The sequence below is a fragment of the Balaenoptera ricei genome, chromosome 3 (assembly GCF_028023285.1).
Source record: "Balaenoptera ricei isolate mBalRic1 chromosome 3, mBalRic1.hap2, whole genome shotgun sequence".
Lineage (NCBI taxonomy): Eukaryota > Metazoa > Chordata > Mammalia > Artiodactyla > Balaenopteridae > Balaenoptera > Balaenoptera ricei.
The window spans coordinates 164,026,214-164,049,603 of record NC_082641.1 but is presented as its reverse complement, the minus strand read 5'-3'; the positions used below and the strand labels follow the sequence as shown (position 1 = coordinate 164,049,603).

At 42.6% G+C, this 23,390-nt stretch overlaps 1 protein-coding gene across 4 annotated transcripts; it reads left to right on the top strand.

Annotated features, from left to right (window-relative positions):
• Window positions 1-1,208: 1,208 nt before the first annotated feature.
• On the top strand, window positions 1,209-23,178 carry ZNF354A (zinc finger protein 354A). 4 transcript variants are annotated; one of them, XM_059917867.1, is made up of 5 exons: window positions 1,209-1,361; window positions 2,410-2,497; window positions 6,679-6,805; window positions 7,733-7,828; window positions 21,148-23,178. In XM_059917867.1, exons 2-5 carry the CDS (start codon window positions 2,465-2,467, stop codon window positions 22,710-22,712), a joined length of 1,821 nt encoding a protein of 606 aa, XP_059773850.1. In that variant the 5' UTR covers window positions 1,209-1,361; window positions 2,410-2,464; the 3' UTR covers window positions 22,713-23,178. The 4 variants fall into 4 exon arrangements, with proteins under 4 accessions (XP_059773850.1, XP_059773853.1, XP_059773851.1 ...); XM_059917870.1 differs by lacking the exon at window positions 7,733-7,828; XM_059917868.1 differs by lacking the exon at window positions 1,209-1,361 and having other exon boundaries at window positions 1,371-2,497.
• The last annotated feature ends 212 nt before the right edge of the window (window positions 23,179-23,390 follow it).

The window sequence follows — 23,390 nt, the reverse complement described above, 5'->3', positions numbered from 1 at the left end:
GTGTGACTATCAGAGAGATTAATATGGAGTTCAAAGGGCTGCTAAGAGATGTTCACCAAAATGTTAACCATTTATTTTTGTGGGGTGGCATCAAGTGCATCTTTCTTTATTTTATTTATCAAACCTTCTAAATGGGACATGCGTTTCTTTACCAATAAAAAAAAAATGTGTTGGCTTCTCAGTGCCTGAAATGGCCCTCCTCTCCTGCACTGCCTCTGAGTCTTCCCTCCATTCTCACTCTCTCAGTGAGGCCTGCGAGGAGCCACCCTACTCACTCTCCCAAATGAGCCCCAAATCCCCACCACACTGCTCTCCTTTCACTTTTCCCCATAACACTTATCTCCTAAAATGTTATATAATTATATTCATGGCTTATGGTCTGCTCTCTACCTCCTTCCCCCACCCCCACCTCCCAAAACAGTTCTCCAGAGCAATGATCTCTCTTTTGCCCACTGAGGTATTTCAAATCCTTTACAATGGGGCTTGGCACATAGCAGGTGCTCCATATATTTTTTTTCTAATATAAATTTCTTTCTTTATTTTTGGCTGCGTTGGGTCTTCGTTGCTACGCACAGGCTTTCTCTAGTTGCGGTGTGAGGGGGGGCTACTCTCCGTTGAGGTGCGTGGGCTTCTCATTGCGGTGGCTTCTCTTTCTTGCCGAGCATGGGCTCTAGGCGCGCAGGCTTCAGTAGTTGTGGCACGTGGGCTCAGTAGCTGTGGCTCGCCGGCTCTAAAGCGCAGGCTCAGCGGTTCTGGCACACAGGCTTAGTTGCTCCAAGGCATGTGGGATCTTCAGGGACCAGGACTCGAACCCGTGTGCCCTGAATTGGCAGGCGGATTCTCAACCACTGCGGCACCAGGGAACTCCTCCATACACTCTTGTTGAATGACTTAAGGGCAAATAGGTTTGTTCTTGGCGGTTGTCTACTTGCCTTGCTATCATTTACGCAGATGCAGAGCTACAAGTCACTGCCCTGTAGGAACCTCTGTTTCCTCCTGGAAGAACCGCGAACCCAGGAGCCAGCAGCCCAGGGAGCGCGACCACGAACCCAGGATGGGGTCTGGACAAGTGATAGGCTCAGCCAGGGCTCTCCTCCCACACAAGCTCGAAGAACTACATTTCCCAGAATCTTTTGTTCTCGCGTGGACTACATTTCCCAGAGGGGCTCGCGACTGTCCCTGCCCCGCCCCTCCCGGACCTACGTGGGGTGTCGGGCGTTTGCCGCTGGCGTGAGCTGATTGCCAGCCAGAGGGCCGTCCAGGCGGCACCGCGGGGAGTCCCCAGCGGAAGCTGCTGTCCGGCCGTGGCAGTTCCGGAGCCTCCAGCCTGCGGCCCGCGGAACCCCAGAGGCCTGGGCGAGGTGAGCGGCGGGGGGTAGGCAGGATGCGGGAGGGAGGACCAGGCTTCGGGAGGATGCGTCGCCGGGGCATGGGGCACAGGCCCAAGAGACGCGAGCCGGGCCTTTGTGGGCGCCGGCGGGCCGAGAGCCGGGCACCCCTGGCTCTGTCCGCCCGCCGCCCCCAGCCGTGCCACAGACGTGCCCCTGAACGAGACAGCTCGGGCACTTCGTCCCCATTGGCTGGACCCAGCCACCCACCTGCTTCTTCCCGACCAGTTCCCAGCGCGCTACCTGCCCAGCGCCTGCCGGCATTTGAATTTGTTTCGGGCCGGCAGTGAACGTGAGAAAATTATTTCCTCCCTTTACCATCACCCCTGCACTCCCGAGTGACAGGCTTGTTTTGCGCGAGAAGTGAGTCGCCGGCTTCCCCCAGTAGCAGAGCCAGGACTGGAACCCAGGTCTTTGGTTTTCTGTGCCCTTTCCTCAAGACAGCAGCCCCCCTCCCCGCCATAGGAGAGCCCTTTCCGAAGCAGCTTTCTCTAGAAATCTGGAAATTGTTTCCTTGACAGGAGGCGGAGGAATTGGGTGGGAAGGCTTGAGGTGGAGAAAAGTTGGCACATGCACGCAGGGAGGTTAGAGCAGGTGCTCTGGAGCCCGCGGTGCTTGGAATCCTGGTGCCACCCTCCCTGGTTGTGTGGACTGGGGCAAGTTGCTCCCACTCTGCCCTCAGTTTCCTGATCTATAAAATGGGGTGCTGACAGTGCCAACTGTGCTGTGGGACTCGATGATGTATTGGTAGGTAGTGCCTGGCACGCGGTGAGGCCCAGGGAGTTGCTGCTACTGCTGATGGAGTCCTAGGACCTCTTCCTCTGAGCCAGGGAAAGAGCTGGGCCTGGACCAGGATGACCCAGCCCTTCTCTCTGGTCCTGTCTACCCCTCGTTCCTTCTGACTTCCTTCTCTGAGGGCACTTGGCATCATTCTCAAGTGGTATAAAGGTTTCAGAGCTGCTGATTCTGAGGGGTGGAAAGCAGAAGGGGCTTCCTCCTGGCTCCCTTTTTCTTCTCTCAGATCTGGCTTCTGGAGACTTCTCCCATCCTAAGGGGAAACTGCCCAGAAAGAGGACATGGCTACTGAACAGAGGGAAGCAAGGTCTCAGGTGAGTTCATTGCCATCTCAGGTCTTAGAGACAAATTGGTTTTTTGGGTTTTTTACCCTTAAACTGAAGTTTTCTCCCCAATACAGTCTTCGCCAGGATTTGGAGCCCATGTCCTTCTCCCTTTGAAGAGTTGGTCCACCCTGGTGGATGGTGGATTGCATAGGGAATGCTTGCCTCCAACCCCCCAATCCATGTCCTGTGTTTCTCTTTTTTTTTTCTAATTGACAGTCTTTTATTCATTAATCTCAATTCACTGTATGATTACTGAATTGATAGGTAAGATGCCACATGTCTTATACCACTTGGGGTCAGAACAAACAAACATGCGCACTTGGCAGAGTTCCTGTCTGGCCTGCCTCCTTTGTTCACTCATGTCCCCCTCCCTACCCTTGGCCGGAATGCTTTTCTTTTTCTTTCCACCCCTGAGAAATCCTCATGATACCTTCGCCAGGCTTTTCTCAGTCCATAGTTTTTAGTTTTTTCTCCCTCTTAACTTTCTGGATCATGTGCCTTGCTTCTGTCACTCTCTTGAAAACTGATCTTGACCTGCCATTTTCATCTTTATGTTGTGAGAATGAGGGTGGGACCCCATCCAGGTGAGCCACTGTGTGAACAAAGGATAGCCATGTTGATGGGGACATAGATGGAGAGGTCTCTTGACTCCAAGAGCAGAGAGAAGACTCCTCAGGAAGCAGCAGTGAGAGTTTCATGGGGTATTGGTAGTGGAGAGGCAGTGTATACGGTAATTACTCAGTGGGGCTTTTGAGCCAGATGGCCGAGTTTGTGCCCATCTCCTCTGTTGCTGTTAATGGGTCTTGAGCAAATAACTCCACCTCTCTGTGCCTCAGTTTCTTCACCTGTAAAATGAATACAACAACCGGGCCTACCTCATAGGGTAAATGAGAGGATCCTGGGAGTTAGTGCATGGAAAGCGTTCGGATCAGGGCCGGGCACATAGTAGATGTTCAATATATGGTGGTTGTGGTAGCTAAACGATATTATTCTAGTTCATGATGTCTATCTATCTACTGTTGGTAGATAGAAATGACTGTACAGTGTCCTTCCTTTACTCATCCTCATCTAACAATAATAGTTAACGTTGCTGGGGAATATCCTGAGGGCTTTACCTTTGTTCTCACTCTCATAGCGAAGCAGAAGTTATTACCCCCATTTTACACTTGAAACTGAGGCTCAATGAAGTCAGGTAACCTGAAATCAAACCCAGGTATGTCTGGCCTCTAAGTTCATGTTAGTTATCATCCAGCCTTTCCTCTGGTACATCTTTCAGAACACAGGGCAGGCCTGGCCCCCAAATTACCAGAGTTCTCTGCAATGTGATGTTGTGTATCTTTTGGACCCATGAAATGTGGTAGTGGTTGATCTTCTGAGACTGTGGCTAGGACCTGCCTCTGCATATTTGGGCTACTTTTTTCTAAGCCTTTCCCATTCCATTCCAACAGAGCCAGGCTTCTCTCTTACCCAGAATCTTCTCCATCCCTGCTTGTGAGTCCTATGTGACATTTCTCCCTAACCTCACCTGCTGCCGATACATCAGTACTATGTGGACTTGTGTGTAAAACTCAGTGACAGGACGTTTAAGACCAGAGAGAGAATATACCCACCAAGTGCTGGGTTAAAAGAAAACTTCAATTATTGTCTTGTCTCTACCATTGATAAAGTATGTGACCTGGTGTCTTAACTGCCCTGGACCTTGTGTTTCTCATCTCTAAAATGAGGATTGACTAGGAAATGGTATATGGTCCTGTCCAGCGACACTTTTCTTGTTCAAATTGTTTCATGTGTTTTTCTTGTCTGCCAGTTGGATTGTAAATTCTTTTGAGGGTAAAGATCATTTCTTGTATTCCCCGCCGTGTGCCAATAAATTATCTTATTATACATGCACTGCATGTTAATGTTAAAAATTTCAGAGAATAAAAAAGAAAGTAAAATCACTCTTACCCCAACATCTTGAGATAATCATGGTCATACCTTTGGTATGCAGCCCTCAGAATAATTTTCTATGCACCTTTACTTATTTATTATTTATTTATGTACAGGTGTACATATGTATATATGTATTTTTTTATTTTATCATTTTAACTTTTTATTTTGATAAAATATACATAAGATTAAATTTACCACTTTAACCATTTTTGAGTATATTGGCATTAAGTACGTTCACAGCGTTGTGCTACCATCACTACTCTTTATCTCCATTGTATGGATTATCATTTATTTCTTAACCCTATGAGATAGGCGTTGAGAGGCAGTTCCTTGGATTGGAATTCTACCTCTACCACTGACCAGCTGTGATATTGTGATTTATAATATGAAATATATATTTGGTCTTTGTCCCTGTTCCTGGCACATAACTTCCAAAACCCTTGTGATTTCCTAAGTGGTTAGTAATATATGATTTTTATCCCTGAAATTACTTCAGAGCAATGAAGGCAAAATGGGTGTGTTTTGTATCCACACCAGAGTTTATGTTGATGAGGTGACTTTTGTACCCCACCTAAGGATGCGGGCTAATTGCCAGGGGAACCAACCTTGATTAAAGTGTTGGAATTTTCAGTCCTGCCCCCCGATACCCCCTCTTATCCATCTGCCGCCACCCTAGGAGATGAAAGTTCAGTCAGTCGCCAATGGTCAGTGATTTAATCAATCATGCCTGTGTAATGAACCTCCATAAAAACCCAAAAGGGTTCAGAGTTCTTCCAGGTTGGTGAACATGTAGAGAGTCGGGGAGAACAGTGAATCCCGAGAGAGCATGGAAGCTGTGCACCCCTTCCCTGTGCCTCTCTTTCATCTGCCAGTTCCTATATCTTCTTTTATAATAAACCAGTAATCTAGTAAGTAAATGTTTTCCTGAGTTCTGTGAGCCACTCTGGCAAATTAATCAAACCTGAGGAGAGGGTTGTAGAAACCTCCAATTTATAGCCAGTCAGTCAGCAGTACAGGTAACAACCTGGACTTGTGATTGACATTGAAACGGGGCCAGTCTTGTGGGAATCTAACACTATCTTCAGGTGTCAGAATTGAGTTTAATTGTAGGACACCCAGCTCGTGTCCCACAATTGCTTGGTGTGTGGAAAACCCCCCACATCTGGTGTCAGAAGTGAAGTAGTGTTGTATTAAGAGTAGAGGAGGGGCTTCCCTGGTGGCGCAGTGGTTGAGAGTCTGCCTGCCAGTGCAGGGGATACGGGTTCGAGCCCTGGTCTGGGAAGATCCCACATGCCGTGGAGCAGCTGGGCCCGTGAGCCACAATTACTGAGCCTGCGCGTCTGGAGCCTGTGCTCCGCAACAAGAGAAGCCACGATAATGAGAGGCCCGCGCACCGCGACGAAGAGTGGACCCCACTTGCCACAACTAGAGAAAGCCCTCACACAGAAACGAAGACCCAACACAGCCAAAAATAAATTAATTAATTAATTTAAAAAAAAAAAAAAAGAGTAGAGGAGACATGCAGGAGGAGTGAGTTTTTCCTTCATACCAGCTGTGTGACTTGGATAAATTTCTCTTTGTTTTCTCTTGTGTAAAATGGACACAATAATCGTACCTTCTTCATAGGGTTGTTGTGAAGATAAAATACAGATATACACTAAAGGTTAATATAAAGCTCTAAGAATAGTACTTAGCCTGAAAAAAGCATTCAATAAATTATAGCTATTTTAATTTCCATTATTACTGTCCTCAAGCTTTAGGGAGCACAGAGTGCCTTAAGTTATTTAAACTAGTCTCCCTTGGTGATTATTTAGGTTGTTTCCATTTCTTTGCTGTTACTAACACCATGATAAATGTCCTTGCATGTGCATTTTTGTTCACTGTTCATTATCAAACAAATATAGTAATTGGAGAGTTAAAAAGTATGCACATTTTAAAGCTTGTAATGTATGTTATCAAATTGCCAACAGGAAGATTATTCTAATTAACACTTCCACTAATGGCCTTAATACCTCCACACATCTCTTGTAGCAGTTAACTCGGGGCCTGGTTCATACTTCATGCTACTCAATATATATTTGTCATTGGTCAATTGTTCATTAAACAAATGACCTGGAACCTTCAGAACCTAGAATAATATAGAAGCATTTCATGGTAGCCCCTCTACTCCCCACTGCCACCTTCTTCACCCTGTGTGATGAGTGGTCCTGGGTGAGCTGGGATGCTTGTCTCTACAGGTGTCAGTGACGTTCGAAGATGTGGCTGTGCTCTTTACGCGGGATGAGTGGAGAAAGCTGGCTCCTTCTCAGAGAAACTTGTACCAAGATGTGATGCTGGAGAACTATAGTAACCTTGTCTCATTGGGTAAGGAAATTTCCCCTGTAGATACAGAATTCAGAAATTGGGATACCTCAGCATCTGATTTCCTGGATAAAAGCCCTGGGTCATTAAAAACTTTAGCTGAGTTTTGCCTTAGCACTATACAAACTGGATCTCCCTAAATAAACCTGAAAACCTTTTTCTCCCTCGTAGGTATGGAATTGCCCCATGGATGGGACAATCTACAGGGCTGCACATTAGAAATTCCCTCACTGCAGGCAACATTTTCCCACTATGATTGAACTATGATGTGTTTGCTCATCTCCTAACAGATAGCATCCCTCAACCTTCTTCTTTGACCCAACACTGGCTTTTTTCAATTCTCTTTTACAGGGGTCAGCAAACTTTTTCTGTAAAGGGCCAGGGAGTAAATATTTTCAGCTTTGTGGGCCACATATAGTCTCTGTAACATATTCCTTTTCTTTTTTTTTCAACCATTCTTTGCTCAAGGGCCATGCATAAACAGACAGTGGCCTAGTTTGGCCTATGACCCATAGTTTGCTGACTGCTGCCATCTTTCAAAGGGAGTCAGATAGTGTTTTCTCATTTTAAACAAGCCACTTGGTACATAATCCTTTCCACAGATGCCTGTTACAAATATTAATTTAGTCTGTACATTTAACATACATTTAACAGTGTATACATATTCCCTCTTGTATAGAAAACTATTACCACCCTGTTAATCAAGGCTGCATGTTTATCATACTTCACTAACATACAACTAAATGTTACATTGCCCCTTGCCTTTACCCTAACACACCCCTCACATTGTGGGGGCACAACTTGAGCATCCCACAGAAGTTCTCTGTATCATCCTTTGAGTTTTCCACTCAGATCTCAGATACCTCTTTGTGTCAAGGCAAAATCAAGTCTTTTTTTTCTTTTTTTTTCTTCTTTTTGGTCTATGAGCAGGACTCCCATTTTCCAAACCAAAGGTGATCTCCCTGTTGCAGCAAGGAGAAGACCCCTGGAAGGTAGAGAAAGAAAGCCCTGGAGGCTCCTCTCTAGGTGAGTGGGTGGGGAATCTCTGCAGGCAGCAGTCTGGTAAATGAGTGCATGTGCAACTCGGAGATGTTGGTCAGGGAAATTTCTGCAGGTTCTCAGTCCTCAAGAAGTTGTGGAGAAGGGACGCTAAGGCCCCGAGTCACAAGCTTCCTCTTCTTCTCTGATAATTACTGCACAGGTGAATCTCTCAGGATCTTTTTTCTTGTTGTTTCTTTGTTCCTGTTGTTTCAGAGGAGGGCTACATTGTAATGCATTCATTCAGCAAACTTAGTGCATTTAAGGAACTGCAGATAATTCATTCAGACTGAAGCTCAGGGTATATGGGAAAAGAAAGAGATGAGGAAGGAAATGAGATTAGAAAGCCAGATGGGAGCCACACTATGAAGTGCTTTGGTACAGTTCTTAGGGATGGGAACTGTCCATGGATGACTGGAAATAATTCAAGAGTTTCAAGCAGAAGAGTTGTGTGGTTGTTGATATTTTAGAAAAAATAGTCTGAGTCTGAGATACTTTAAACGTCCTTCAGTAAAGGCTAAAGAAGCTGAGGTGGGTCCCTACACTGGTACACAGCACCACAGTCAGAAAGCAGCAGCACTGGTGTGGGCGGAGCTCCAAGCTATGTGAAGGACTAAAGCAAGTTACAGTGCATGATTATGACATGTCGCCATTTATGTGTAAAGAAAATTACGTGGGTGTTTGTCTATATGCATAATATGTGTGTAAGTGCCGAGAGAAAGGTCGGGGGACACCTAAGCTGGTAACTAGTTACATTTGGATTGGGATCGAGAATGAGTATTGATGAAAGGGGACTTTAGTTACATGCAATGTTATTAAAATTTTCACAGAGAATATATTCATGAAGTCCTTATTACGCAATTTCAATTAAGTAAGAATGGTCGCTTTGGAAACACTGTTGGTCTTAGATTTGAAGTGAGGAAAAACTAGAGGTGGGAACCTTCTGGACATTATTGCATAATGTAGGCAAGACGTTACCTGGAGGAAGGCATGTGCAGTGAGTTCAGGAAAGAGGAGAGGTCCCTTCATTAAGGGTATAGGACAGGTTCAGTGTGGGATGGGTTTCATTTGAGATGTGAGTGAAATATGGGTAGAGGTCGCCAGTGGACAGCTGTAGAAGGTAAACAGGGTCAGAACTCAACAGGGAGGTCAGGGAGCCATCAGTGCAAAGGTGGCATTTGAAGCCTTGAGCTGAGAAGATGAGGGAACGGAGGAGAGGACAGAGTCCCAGGAAACCTCAGTGTTTATGAGGTGGGTTAAGAAGGAAGAATCTGTGGCTGAGCCTGAGAAGAAGTCACCAGAGGAGAAAAATGGCAGATTCGGCTGTCATGGAAGTTGAGGACTGAGAGCTGTTGAATTGGGGAGGCCAGGGCTCTGGGGGAGCCAGGTTCTAACCCTCGCCCACTGCTTTCCTATCCCGTGATAAACAGCAGTGCAACCTTGGACAGAAGGACACAGGTCCTGCCCTGGCGGAGCTCAGTGGAGGGGAAGGCTAAGCGCACACAGGGCTGTGGAATGACAGACTCTGGTGAGGACCTCTGGGGAAAAGCTGCAGGTTCTGTGAGAACGTGGAACAGGAGGGATGCTGTGGGCAAGGCTTCCCGAGGAAGGGCCGGATCCCACGTTGTGAGAAGCGTTCAGGCGCAGGAAGAGCATGTCCGAGAGTCCAGACAAAGGAAGCCGGTTTGTGGAGACGGGAGCAGGGAGAGGGGGGGCAGGGACCTGAGAGCCAGGCACAGCCTCTGAGGAGTTGAAGTACCCTGGCCACGGTCCCAGGTTTATATTCTGCAAGGATCAGCCTGCAACCAATGTGGAGCCACCTGGCATAGACTTGGTAGGACTTGTCTGAGGTTGCTGTCGGGTCCAGACGAGTCAGTGATGACCCCTCACAATGCAGGCCCAGCAGAAGGGCTGTGGGACAGGCTGTCTCAATCCCTAAAGCCCCCACACCTTTAGTAGAGCTCATTCTTCCCTGTATAAAGTGAGATCTTTTGAGGTGGGAACCACACTTATCTCTCCTTATATCTTTTGTCACTTGGGAGAAATATTCTAATTTTGTGGGAACTGCTAGATACCACCACAAAGTAAACAGAGAACGCAGGCAGCAGGGAACCAGTGGAGAGTTTAGGAGGGGCGTCAGGTGTGGACTGAGTCTGGCGTGGAAGATCAAAGGAAGAGACGGAAGAATTGTTCCCTTTCCATTCGCCTCGGGAGCCTCTGATCCATGAGGAGTCCCCCTTCCTGAGTGCAGTGTTAGTTGGATTAAACTGAATAGAAAGTATGACTGGAGTCGAAAGCTGTCCAGAGAGACCCTGAAGACACCTAGTGGTGATGTCAAGTCCTCAGGTTTGGGAAGCTGTCCCTGAAGGAAAACTCTGAGTGGGTGTCTGGAGGAAGTAAGGACATCAGAGCCAACTGGTGTGCACGTTTCCTTGATGGGATGAACCTGCTCTCTTTGGTCAAAGGTGACAGTCAGATGGAGCGTCCTGGGAATGCTGGCCTGTGTTTGTGTCTCTCCTGCACCCCTAGCGAGTCTCCCATCTGCCTGGACTAAAGTGCCCTCAGAACAGTTTCCCTTCCAAGGGGAGCTCACTTCCCTGTGAGCTCAGGTGAAGGACCTGGATGTTCTTGGAAGCACCTTGATCATTAACTCTAGACCAGAACCAAAAACCGACCCTTTGAACAGCCAGTGACGGAAGAGCTTATGCTTCCAGGGTAGGACTCCTAGGACCTCTAATTGCCTCCAAATGTGCTTTAAAAATATTATTTTCACGTCAAAACTACTCACAAGTAGGAAAAACAAGACAAAAATGGAAAACAAACTGTCATCCCTGGATCTGTATGTTTCATGTTGAGAGATGGGAGGAAATGGCTCAAAGGGTACACGTCTCATCTGAGTCTCTTACTTAAGAAATGAGTCCAAAGTCTAATCACTATTCTGGAATATTATGTATATAAGATATATATATATATAAAATAAGAATAATGTGATTAAATCAACTTGAATGTCTCATGAGTTTGGTTTACACCTAACATGAAAATATTCTTTTATTCAAAAATTTAAAAATCCAGGGATTGTCTAGGTAAACAGTTACCTCCAATGAAAATGTGTTTTTCTTTCTTTGTCTTTTTCTCTTCCTTTGTTATATTTATGCAAGAATTCAGGGCAGACTGAACCTGGAAGGGTGGTCAGCTGAGGGGTTGCTTGTGGGCTGCCTTCCATTCACTGAGATTTGCTGGGGCTGCATCTGCACAGAGAGTAGGGGTCTTTTTCTAATTTGCAGAAAGGTGCTGTTGGGGTTATAGCGGCAGCCTAATGAAATAACATGCAGTGATTTTAAAGAGTGAATTTCTTACAAGATGAAAGTTGAGCCCAAATGCTCTGTAGCCCTGTTTACTATGTTTGATTCAGTCTTGTTCTCAACCCCTGCGCTCCTCTCCTGCCACCAACATCTACTGTCCTTGTAGCTGCCAGAATGGTCTATTTAAAAGATAGATCAGGTCATCTCACTCCTATGCTCAAAACCTCTAGTGGCTTCTATCACATAGAACACAATCCAAAGCCCCCAACGTGGCCCTCAGAGGCCTTTGTGGTCTGGCCCCAGCTACCTCTTCGCTTTCACCTCCTTCCTCTCTGCCTTTCATTGGAGAACTCTAATCACCCTGGCCTCCTTGTAGTTCATCAGGAAGGCCAAGCAGGCTCCCACCTCAGGGCCTCTGCACTTGCTTTTTCCTCTCCTGGACCATTCTTCTTCCTGACGGCCAGGAGCCCACTTGACTCACTTCCTCACACTATACAGGTTTCTGCTCAGATGGCACTTTGTCAATTAGACACAGCTCATCCTTTGTCCTTTGTCCTCCACATTCTTTATCCCCTCATCATGCTTCATTTTCTCTCAGAGTACTTATTACTGCAAAATAGTACATATTTATTTATTATCAGCTCTTCCTCTGGATTGTAAATTCCCTCATGCTGGGTTGTCTGTTTCATTTGTTCCCATGTCCCCAGTACCTAAAATAGTGCCTGGTCAGAGTCAGCTTCCAGTTAGTGAATGTATGAATGACTTGGTTAGGTAGTGGTGATGGAGACAGAAAAAAGGGAACCAGTTTCAGGTTCAGAGATATTTGGCAGATAAAAGCAACAGGACTTGGAGATGGTTTAGATATGGAAGATAGAGGAGATGGAGTTGTCAAGGATGCGTGCTTGGTTTGTGGCTTGTTCTGGGATGGACAGTGATATCATTCACTGAGATAGTGGTGCTAGGAGATCAGATTGGGGGATGGTATAAATATGGTTTTGGATGAATTAAATTAAGTTGTCTTTGGTTGACCCAGTTATTCACGTGGAGATGTCAAATAGCCTGTTTGATTTGGAGTTCCACCCCTCATAATATACCCTGGGCATTAAATGTAAATTTGGGAGACCCTGTCACTAAAGATAATTGAAACAGTGGTTGAGTTTGAGTTAGCCTGTGGAGTGGATTCAGAGTACAGCAAGAGCAAGAAAGAGCCTAGGACTCAATCTTGAGGAACTCTGGCATTTCATGGCTAGGCAGAGAGAAATGAACCCGTAGGGAAGACAAGGGTAAGGTGTACTATAGAAGGAAACTCAGGAGTCTAGTGTCATTGAAGTCAAGTCTCATAAAGGATGGTATCAGTAGAGCTAGGGAAAAGTAGATGAACTTGAGACATATTTAGATGGCAGAATAAACAAGTCTTGGTAATTGATTAGCGGAAGGAGAGGTGTGAAGGATGCCTTTTAAAGTTTTGATTCAGAACTGGTGCCAATTACAGAGACAAAAAGGTTATACAGGTTGGGGGGAGGAAATAATCATAAATTCAGTTGAGCTGTCTTTGAGACATGTAAGTTGCTGTTTTGAGCGCAGTGTTGTATAATTAGGTATGGAGAGTAGAGAAGTCTTGCCTAGAGTATGTTTATAGATGAAGCTGGCCTGTGGAAAGGGTACAGAGTGAAAAGAATCAGGAGCCTAGGACTCAACGCTATGGAACTCCAAGGATTAAAGATCAGGTAGAGGAAAATGAGCTCACAAAGGAGATTGAAAAGCCGCAAAGGAGATTGAAGCTGGTGGAACATGAGAAGAATTTGGAGGCAAGTTCAGGGTCACTGTAGCTTGGGTAGTGAGCATCTGAAGGAAAATGAGGCATCACTATCAGATGCTGCTGAGAGGTAAGTTAGGTGGGGACTGAAGAGAGCATCTTGCCTTTGTCACATGAAGGCCATGGTTGCCTTAGAGAGAGTAGTGGTAAGGACAGAAGCCAGAATGGAGCCCATGAGGGGTGAGTGAGCAGGAGGAGATGAATACGTGTGGGATACGATAAGGTGAGATGTGACAAGGAGGCAGTAGCTGGAGAGCTCTTCTATGCAAATATAAACAAATATTTCTTTTTTTTCCTTTGTCCACTCAAATTATATTATACAGCACACATTATTCTGCCCCTTTCACTTGATATATATTGAAACTCTTTCCATGTCAGTACATAAAGAGCTTCCTCATTCTAAGGAGGCTGGCTCTCTTGGCTGGCAGAAGAGGTGATTTTGGTTGTATGTGGCTTTGGATAACTTTAGCCCAGTGGGTCCAGTTTGGGCTAGAATTTTATAAATGCTATGATTTCTAATTAGCAATATGGATATTGGTTTAAAGCTGTACCTTTATCATGTACCCATATGATGTCCTGGTGTATTACAGTTAGAGTTAATCCAACTGTCCATCAAAGGAATCTGGTTGAATAAGGTGAGGGACATTCTCACAGTGGAATTCTCACTGTAAAAAGGAATGAGGAAGAACTCTGTAAATTCCACTGTGGGGTGATATTACTAAGTAGGGGAAAGTGCAGAACAGAACAGTGAGAGTAGGACTTTTATCAAAGAAAGGAGGAGATACCAAAAAAGAAAAAGTGTATAGTTGCTTATATTAAAAAAAAAAAATAGAGAAGCCAAAAAAAAAAAAAAAAGGATAAAACAGATCTATAAAAATGGTTACCTATAAGGTGAAGGAAGAAAAAGGAAAAGGATTGAGAGAACAAGGATAGAATGTAGAATTTTTTTAAGGTACCTTGTTTTTATAATGTTGACTTTGGAACCATAAAAATGTTTTATAAATTATAAAACAAGATTAAATAAAAATGAAAAAGTGTTCCATAAATATTGAAAGCAAAATGAAACAAATGACCCTAATTGTGTTTCAGATTGTTGGCTTAGTCACATAGAGAAAAATTATCTCAAATGCTTTTAAATCACAGCAGCTTGAATAAAGATCCTTAGTGATTTATATAAATATTATGATTTATAACAAGAAATATATATTTGGTACAGAGTCCTAAAACCCTGGGAATTCCTAGATGATGAGAGCCACAAAGGTGTCTTTGTTATGTTAATGAGGTTTCTTTTGGACCCTACCTTAGGATGGGGCCTGGTTGCCAGGACCAATCATGTGATTAGAGGGTTGAAACTTAGTACCACCCCTTGACCTCCAGGGAGGGGAGGGGGACTGGAGGTTGAATTAGTTGCCAGTGGCCAATGATTTAATCAATCATGCCTGTGTAATGAAGCCTCCATAAAAACCCAAAAGGACAGATTCAGAAAGCTTCTGGGTTGGTGAATATGTGGAGATCTGGGGAGAGTGGTGTCCTTAGAGAGGGCTTAGAAGTTCCATGCCCTTTCCCCATACATTGCCCTGTGCATCTCTTCCATCTGGCTGTTCCCAAGTTATATCCTCGTATAATTAACTGGTGATCTAGTAAGCAAAATGTTTCTCTGAGTTCCATGAGCCACTGTAGCAAATTAACCAAACCTAAGAAGGGGGTCTTGGGAACCTCTGATTTATAGCCAGTTGGTCAGAAGTACAGATGATAACCTGGGCTTGTGACTGGTGTCTGAGGGAGGCAGAGGGCAGTCTTGTAGGACTGAACCCTTGACCTGTGGGATATGATGCTATCTCCAGGTAGATAATGTCAGAGTTGAATTGTAGGACACCCAGTTGGTATCCAAGAATTGCTTATTATTGATGTGGAAACCGCGCCCCCACCACCACCACCACATTGGAATTGGGTGAAGAACATGTAATTAATTCCTTACAGGCAAAAATAACTTCAAACAATAATGTTGATTTTGGTGGGTATAATGTGTGGTTATGTTTACAAGTAGAGTTCTTATCTTTGAGAAATGTGTTCTGAAATATTATTGATGAAATGATATAATATGGAATTAGCATACTTTAGCATATGCTAATGAAAGAGACGTAAGGGAGTTGTATTAATTTTCTCAGCCTGCTCCGACAAAGTGCCACAAACTGTGTGGCTTTAAACAACAGAAATTTATTGTCTCACAGTTTTGCGGGACCATGCTCCCTCTGAAACTCCAGGTAGGATCCTTCCTTGCCTCTCCCTACCTTCTGGAGGTGGCCAGTGGTCCTTGTTCCTTGGCTTGCAGCTGCATCACTCCAGTCTCTGCTTCTCTTGTCACTTGGTTTTCCCCTGGGGTATCTTGACATGGTCTTTCTGTGCTTGCCTGTGTCCAAATTTCCCTTTTATAAAGACACCAGTCATATTAGGACCTACCCTAATCACCTCATCTCAACTTGATTGAATCTGCGAAGTTACTATTACCAAATAAGGTCATACTCTGAGTTATTGGAAATTAGGACTTCAACATATCTTTTTTGGGTGATGCAATTCAACCCATAATAAGGTAATAGATGAAACAGCATTAGTGATTGTTGATGCTGGCTTGGCAATTCATTGTACAATTCACTACTTTTGTACATGCTGAACATTTTCCATAATAAAAAGCTTTAAAAATCAGAATTACCAACAACAGAATTTCTAAAACAGCATTTCTCTTTTTCACCAACACAGGCATTCTGGAATACATTTACAGATGTGTAGTTCTGCCCCCATCATGGTGTTGTGTGTAATTCTCAGCATATAGCTCCCTCAATTCTCTGACTCTAGAAAACCTTATGAGACTGCAAATGCATGTGACATTTTTATAGGAATAATTTTGAATCTGACCACCTGTAGGATAAGGTGGGAAAGATATAGGTCTGGAAAGTTGCCTTGGGTTCAAAGACTTTGATGCTGCCTTTAGCCCTCACACTATCCCTCCATCTAATCTATGGCTAATCCTTTAAAATCTCATTTTAGACATTTCTTCCCCCAAATTCTGGCCACCACTTGTATGCCTTCCCAGCTTTGGAATTTTTTGTAAGCTCACATTTTCATCCATTTCTGTCTTGTGTTTTTGTTGTATAAATTATCACACTTCTCCTTTTTTGTCTCTAATGCCAAACTGGGAACTCCTTAAAGAAGTTAACTGTTTCTTTTCATTACCAGATCTGGAATGTCTTGTGGATCACATGCCTGGGATAGAGCCTGACTTATTGTAGGTGCTTTTAAAGTATTTGATGAATGAATTCAATAAGGAGCAATCAACGCTTTTTGAAATAATAAGAGGAGTTCTATGTAGTAAGAAGGTTAAATTCGGTGGGAAGTAATACTAGAAAGGTGAGAAACGGGTCAAAGGATCAAATTGAAGGTCAATAGCAATAGTCACTATTGAGTAAGGAGATCCTGAACTTGGATGTATTAATGATGGTTGTTAGAGACATCTTAGTGAAGAGATTCAAGGGAATTTGATGACTGACTAGACTTGGAATGCAGGGGAGAGAAGATTCTGAGATGAAACTAAGAATTCATGGCAAAGGAGCTGAAGAAGTTATGATATAATTCAGAACTCAGAAACACAAAAAAGAGTTTGAAAGGAATGCACTGGATTCGGATTTGGACAAGCTGAATTTGAAGAAAAAGACTCAAATGAAGAGTCTAGCAGGCAGCTGGAAATACCTCTGTAAAGTGTTTTGAGGGTCAGGATAGTCATTCAGATAGGAGGTGTGGGAGTGGATGAAATCATCTAGGGAGAGAAGGTTGAAGAGAGACTCACAGAGTTTCATAAGCACCAAGGGAGGAGAATCTAGACCTAATGACAGGAACTAGTCAGGGTGGTGGTCATTGGCAAGATCACCTGGTCTCTAAACTTCTGACCGAAGTCATAACCTTGTTCATGAGTTAGCTCAGGCCCAGGCTTGATTCTGGGAGAGAGCAAAAGTTGAACTGCACTTCAGGAGACATATCTTAGACCTACAGAAAACTTTAAGCAGACCATAAAGAACAGTTAGGATGTCCATAATCCAGGACTCATGTCCCCTTCATTGGGAAACATGACTGTTTTATTAGTCCCATTCTGGACTAAGGCATTGGCACTTGAAGTAGAGTTGAGGTGAGTTTCCCAGTATTGGTATGGACCCTTGTAGCTGTAATTACTTCCATTAAAAAATAAAAACTCTCCATGTCCTATTTCTCTATTTTCCTTTAAACAGAACTTTTCAAAAGCATTTCTATACTTGATGTCTCCATGTTCTCACCTCCCATTGTTTCTTCTGTGCACTCCAGTGGGGCTTTCTTCCTTACTATTCCATGAAAAGCAGTTATTAAATCCCAGGCAGTCTCCATCTTGGCACAATCAGGGTTAAGTTTTTAATTCTTAAATTGTTTAACAAAGTTGATCATTGCCTCCTCCCTGGAGTACTTTCTTCCTTTGGCTTCTGGACCACCATACTCTTCTGCTTTTCTTTTCTTGCCCTCTAGTATTACAGTGCCTAAGTGATTTTTTCAGTTCTTCAGCTTTTTTTTTTTTTTTTTTTGGCTGCATTGGGTCTTCGTTGCTGCGCGCGGGCTTTCTCTTAGTTGCGGCAAGCGGGGATTGTTCTTCGTTGCGGTGTGCGAGCTTCTCATTGTGGTGGCTTCCCTTGTCGTGGAGCACGGGCTCCACGTGCGCAGGCTCAGCAGTTGTGGATCACGGGCTCCAGAGCGCAGGCTCAGTAGTTGTGGCACACGGGCTTAGTTGCACTGCGGCATGTGGGATCTTCCTGGACCAGGACTCAAACCCATGTCCCCTGCATTGGCAGGCGGATTCTTAACCACTGCATCACCAGGGAAGCCCAGTTCTTCAGCTTTAAATAAAACTTACTTACTGATGACTCCTAAACACCTGACTGTAGCTCTAACCTTTTCCAAAATAATCTAAAAATATCTCCAAAATAATACATAAAACTGAATGTTTCAGTATCTTCTTCAGTGTCTCTTAAGGCATCTCAGCCATAACCAACATATCTGAAACAGAATAACCCCTGAGACTTGCCCTTTTCCTAGTCTTCTCCTTCTCAGTAGCTTGTGCCAGCATTCATTGTTTTCAGGCTGGAAACCTAGGAGTGCTCCCTAACTCTTTTATTCCCTCTCAGCACCCCACATACAGTCCACCAGCAATTCCAGTTCTGTTAGTATGTGATAAGGATGTAGTCACCATATTACCTCTACCCCGTTTCTCACCTACTTGACTACAGGAGCCTCCTAATCTTCCCTGCTACCTGCTTCCACTTGTGCCCCAACAGTCTGTTCTCTACACAGTAGCCAACTTGAGTGAGCATGTAATTGCCTTGTGACTTCCCATCATACTTAGAATAAAATTCCAGAGTCCTTACATGACCTGTGAGGCCTTATATGACTTGCCTCTACCTATTCCTCCAATGTTATTTACCATTTTCTCTTTTGTTCGCTGCACTCTAGCCACACAGCCTCTTTGCTGTTCCTCAGAAGTCACCACACTTTCGTGTTTGCTGTTTCCTTTGCCCAGGAAGCTCTTGCTTCACACATCCATATGGTTGTTATTTGTTTACTTATTATTTGTCAGTCCGTCCCTCCCTCATACACACACACACACACACACACACATACACATACAAAAAACCAAGGTATAAGCTCCTCAAAGACTGGAACTCTGTCTTACTCATCACATTCTTTGCATTCCCTAGAACATTACCTGGTCCATAGTAGGCACTTAATAAATATTTGTGAATGGAAAGGATGTCTCCAGCATATGCAGAGATAACAAAATAAGAAGAAAACATGTAGTGCTCCAGAAACTGCATGCAGTTCAGCATACCTGGCAAGAAACCAGAGGAGGGAAATGAGTACCGAGGTGAATGAAGGTCAGATCATGAAACACCTTGTTGACCATGTTAAGTACTCTGGACCTTACTTATATACAAATCATTGAAGATAAGTTGGAGGATCTTACAGAAGTTTGCAACATGGTAAGATGTGGATTTTAGAAAGATTACTGTGGCTACAGCGTGGAGACTGAATTGACAGCAAGATTTGAGGTGGGAAGACTAGTTAGGAGACTATGGTGGAACAGTAAAGCATGAGAAAGAGTACCATTTAGGTACCCGAGCCCAGTGCTCAGGGCTCTAGTAAAGTTGTTGGTTGTAAAACTGCAGTCTTTACATACAGACCTAAGGCAGGGTCTCTAACTTTGCCTTATAAACTACAATCCAAAATTTTGGAATCTTGCTATCTTCTTCCCAGCTCGTGTAGTAACCTAGAACCAATGACTGATGTTCACAGGGAAAGTACTCCATTTTTACCACTGCCTCCCACACTTGTGCCCAAATAATGTTACTGAAATTTGGATCACTTAAGCAAGGCTTAGATGGACAAGGAAATTAAAAGGTGTTGAACAAAAAATTAAAAACTCCTCTTTCTGTTACAACAAAGAGTAAAAATTAGAGAGCAGATAGGTTTTGTGATTGGCTAAGTGAAAAAGAGCTATTACACAAATGCACATTATGGGCTCTTCCAGAAGATGTGGTCCCTAATTTAATGAGTGATTTATTGATACTTATCTATATATGTATTTTTAAATGAGTGTTATTCTCACTTGCTCTGCTTGGCAAATATCAGTGCCTTAAAAAAAAATAGTAAAGATGGGTGCATATAAAATTAGTCAGAGAGTGTGTGTAGAGTGGGGGAAAAAATCCCAAACCCTAGGGAAAGCAATTTTTAAAGTGGAAATAGAAAAAGTTACCTATGAAGGAAACTGAGAAGTTAACACTGGTAGAAGAAAAGAGAAAAGCAGAATATATTATGTTCACCAAGCAGAATCTGTATACAGGTGAGAAAGTGAATGTCAGATAGGAATCTCAAAATACAGTGAGTTGCAAAGGAGCCCTTTAAATGGTTACTCTAGCCCAGGAGAAAATGCCAAACTATATGTATACCTATTCCCCTGACAGAATTTAATATTCAATGAATTGTGTCCTTACCCAATTTTAAAATTTATTGAATTTAATTCTGTTTTTTACCACCTTATCATGTTAGCCCTTTTTACCTTTTTATGTTTATTCTTGTCTTACTGATGCTTGACTCTTTTCTATGCTGCTTGCATAGCATCTCCTGCTTGATGCATGAGCAAGGCTGCTTTCTTATGTTGCAGCTTTTGGCTTCATGCCTACCTGTTGACACCTCTGTAGATTAATTCAGTAATTACTTCCTGTTTGAACTGGCTCTGAAACCCTCCCATTGCTTGTATAATGTACTGTCCTGGAAGGCAACTTCTCATACAAGTGCTTGAATCCTGTGTGTGTGTGTGTGTGTGTATGTGTGTGTGTGTGTGTGTGAAATTAATATATAAATAATTGAGATTATTTGACATTGTTCAAATTAGGTATATATAAGTTATTAAGGAAGATTAACAAAACAAACATTTTGTGTATAATTCAGATGCCATTAGGAAGATCTGTAGGTTAATAGGGCATGCTAATCTGCTTGCAGAGAACATTAGGGTAGAAAAAGAAAGTGAAAAATATTTAGATATAGATAAGTATAATTATATATATAGTATATATATATATATTTTTTGAACACTGTGGTGAGTGCCTATAATAAGAGGAATGCACTATGGAAACTCACAGTTAAGAAAGGACTCAGAGTTAACTTTTGAACTGATTCTGAAGGATACAAAGGAATTTGGCATGAGGGAAAAGGGATGAAGACTTTCCAGATTAGGAATGATAACACAAAGAAGAAAAATGTCAGGAAGATAATTTAGGATTCTATCATGGGCTTTGGACTCTGATCCCAGGCTGCCTTTTCCAATTCATGGCTCCCCTTTGAATCCCTCTTCTCCATTTTCCATTAGCCAATTCTTCTCATCACTCTTACACTCACCCTCTTTAAATGGGTTTGTTTAATCTTTTCTCCACCCTGTTGTTCTCAACTCCTGTTGATTGTTTCTCTGTACCACTTAAATCTCCTAAGTTTTTCTTCTTACTATTTTTGGCTGGATACCAAGACCTTATTTAAATACCATCAATATTCAGTCTATACATTTAGTCTCAGTAGCCAAATGCTGTATCACATGAAACACCTCCAGTTTTTTCTTTCCCTTCCAGGATGGAAGAACAGTTATAAAACCACAAAGTCAACTCAAACGCAAGGTTCTTCATTTCAGGAGCTGATAATGAAAAGATCCAAAAGGAATGGACCCTGGGACTTCAAATCAGAAAAACCCTGCAAATATGAAGACAGATTAGAGAAAAAGCAGAAGAAGAAAGAAAGTGTTCAGATAGTTTCAGTCACTCACAAAAAAATCCTCACTATAGAAAGAAAACATAAAAATACTGAATTTGGCCAAAACTTCAGCCCAAAGTCAGTCCTTGTTAGGCAACAGGTGGTTCCCAGAGAAAAATCCCCACCAAAATGTGAAATACAAGGAAACAGCTTCAAACAGAATTCCAATTTACTTAATCAACAAAAAATCAACATAGCCGGGAAACGTTATAAATGTAGTATGTGTGAGAAAACCTTCATTAACACTTCATCCCTTCGTAAACATGAGAAAAACCATAGTGGAGAGAAGTTATTTAAATGTAAAGACTGTTCGAAAGCCTTTAACCAAAGTTCAGCTCTTATTCAACATCAAATAACTCATACTGGAGAGAAACCCTATATATGTAAAGAATGTGGGAAAGCCTTCACTCTCAGTACATCCCTTTATAAACACCTAAGAACACACACGGTGGAGAAATCCTATAGATGTAAAGAATGTGGTAAATCCTTCAGCAGAAGGTCAGGCCTTTTTATACATCAAAAAATCCATGCTGGAGAAAACCCCTATAAATATAATCCAGGTAGGAAGGCATCTAGTTGCAACACATCCCTTCCTGGATGTCAGAGAATGAATTCCAGAAAGAAGTCCTATTTATGTAATGAATGTGGCAATACCTTTAAGTCTAGTTCATCCCTTCGTTATCACCAGAGAATTCACACAGGAGAGAAACCTTTTAAATGTAGTGAATGTGGGAGAGCCTTCAGTCAGAGTGCATCTCTTATTCAACATGAAAGAATTCACACTGGAGAAAAACCTTATAGATGTAATGAATGTGGAAAAGGTTTCACTTCTATTTCACGACTTAACAGACACCGAATAATTCATACTGGTGAGAAGTTTTATAATTGTAATGAATGTGGTAAAGCCTTAAGTTCCCACTCAACACTTATTATTCATGAAAGAATTCATACTGGAGAGAAACCATGTAAATGTAAAGTGTGTGGGAAAGCCTTCAGACAAAGTTCAGCTCTCATTCAACATCAGAGAATGCATACTGGAGAAAGACCCTATAAATGTAATGAGTGTGGGAAAACATTCAGGTGTAACTCTTCCCTTAGTAATCATCAGAGAATTCACACAGGAGAGAAACCATATCGATGTGAAGAATGTGGGATATCTTTTGGCCAAAGTTCAGCTCTTATTCAACATCGAAGGATTCATACAGGAGAGAAACCCTTCAAATGTAATACATGTGGGAAAACTTTTAGACAAAGCTCATCACGTATTGCCCATCAGAGAATTCATACTGGAGAGAAACCCTATGAATGTAATACATGTGGGAAACTTTTCAATCACAGGTCATCTCTTACTAATCATTATAAAATTCATATTGAAGAGAACCCCTAGAAAGTAGGTTTGCATGTGTGAAATTCTGAAACCAAAGCTCATCAGAATACATGAAAGTGATGTAATAAATGTAATGGATATGAAAAGCTGTTCTATGATTTAGTCATCAAATAATAAATTCCAAGGATAAACCTATGTAATAGATAATGAGGAAAGTGGAAATTGTTCAATCCTATCAGACACTTTATAATAACCTAAAATGAAGAATTCCTGACTGGAGACATTGACTTTGGGCATTTGTAAAATAATTGTTTTCTCTACAGCATCGTATGCTGCATATCATATGTAATTGTTATAAACATCTGGGTGATGAGGGGAAGTGTGCACTGGATTTCCTGTTAAACTGTAAACTGTTAATACTTTTTTTTAAGTAACTGACATTGTAATAGTATATAAAAGATGTGGTCAAAGAAATTATACATTTTTAGAGAAAAGGACCAAATAAAAGATAAAACTGAATTGTAAACTACCTCTCACTTTCTGGGGTTTGTCCTTTTCCTGACTTGATGTCAAACTTTGTGTATGGATTTCATTTAAAAATAGAAATAAAAGCCTGTTCTCTTCCTTTGTTCTAGTAATTGCTGTGTGGAAATTTTCTACCCAATTTTTAATTCTGTTCTCAGAATTATTTTTTTTGCTCTGAAGTCATTTATTATAAAATTATACATGCTATATACT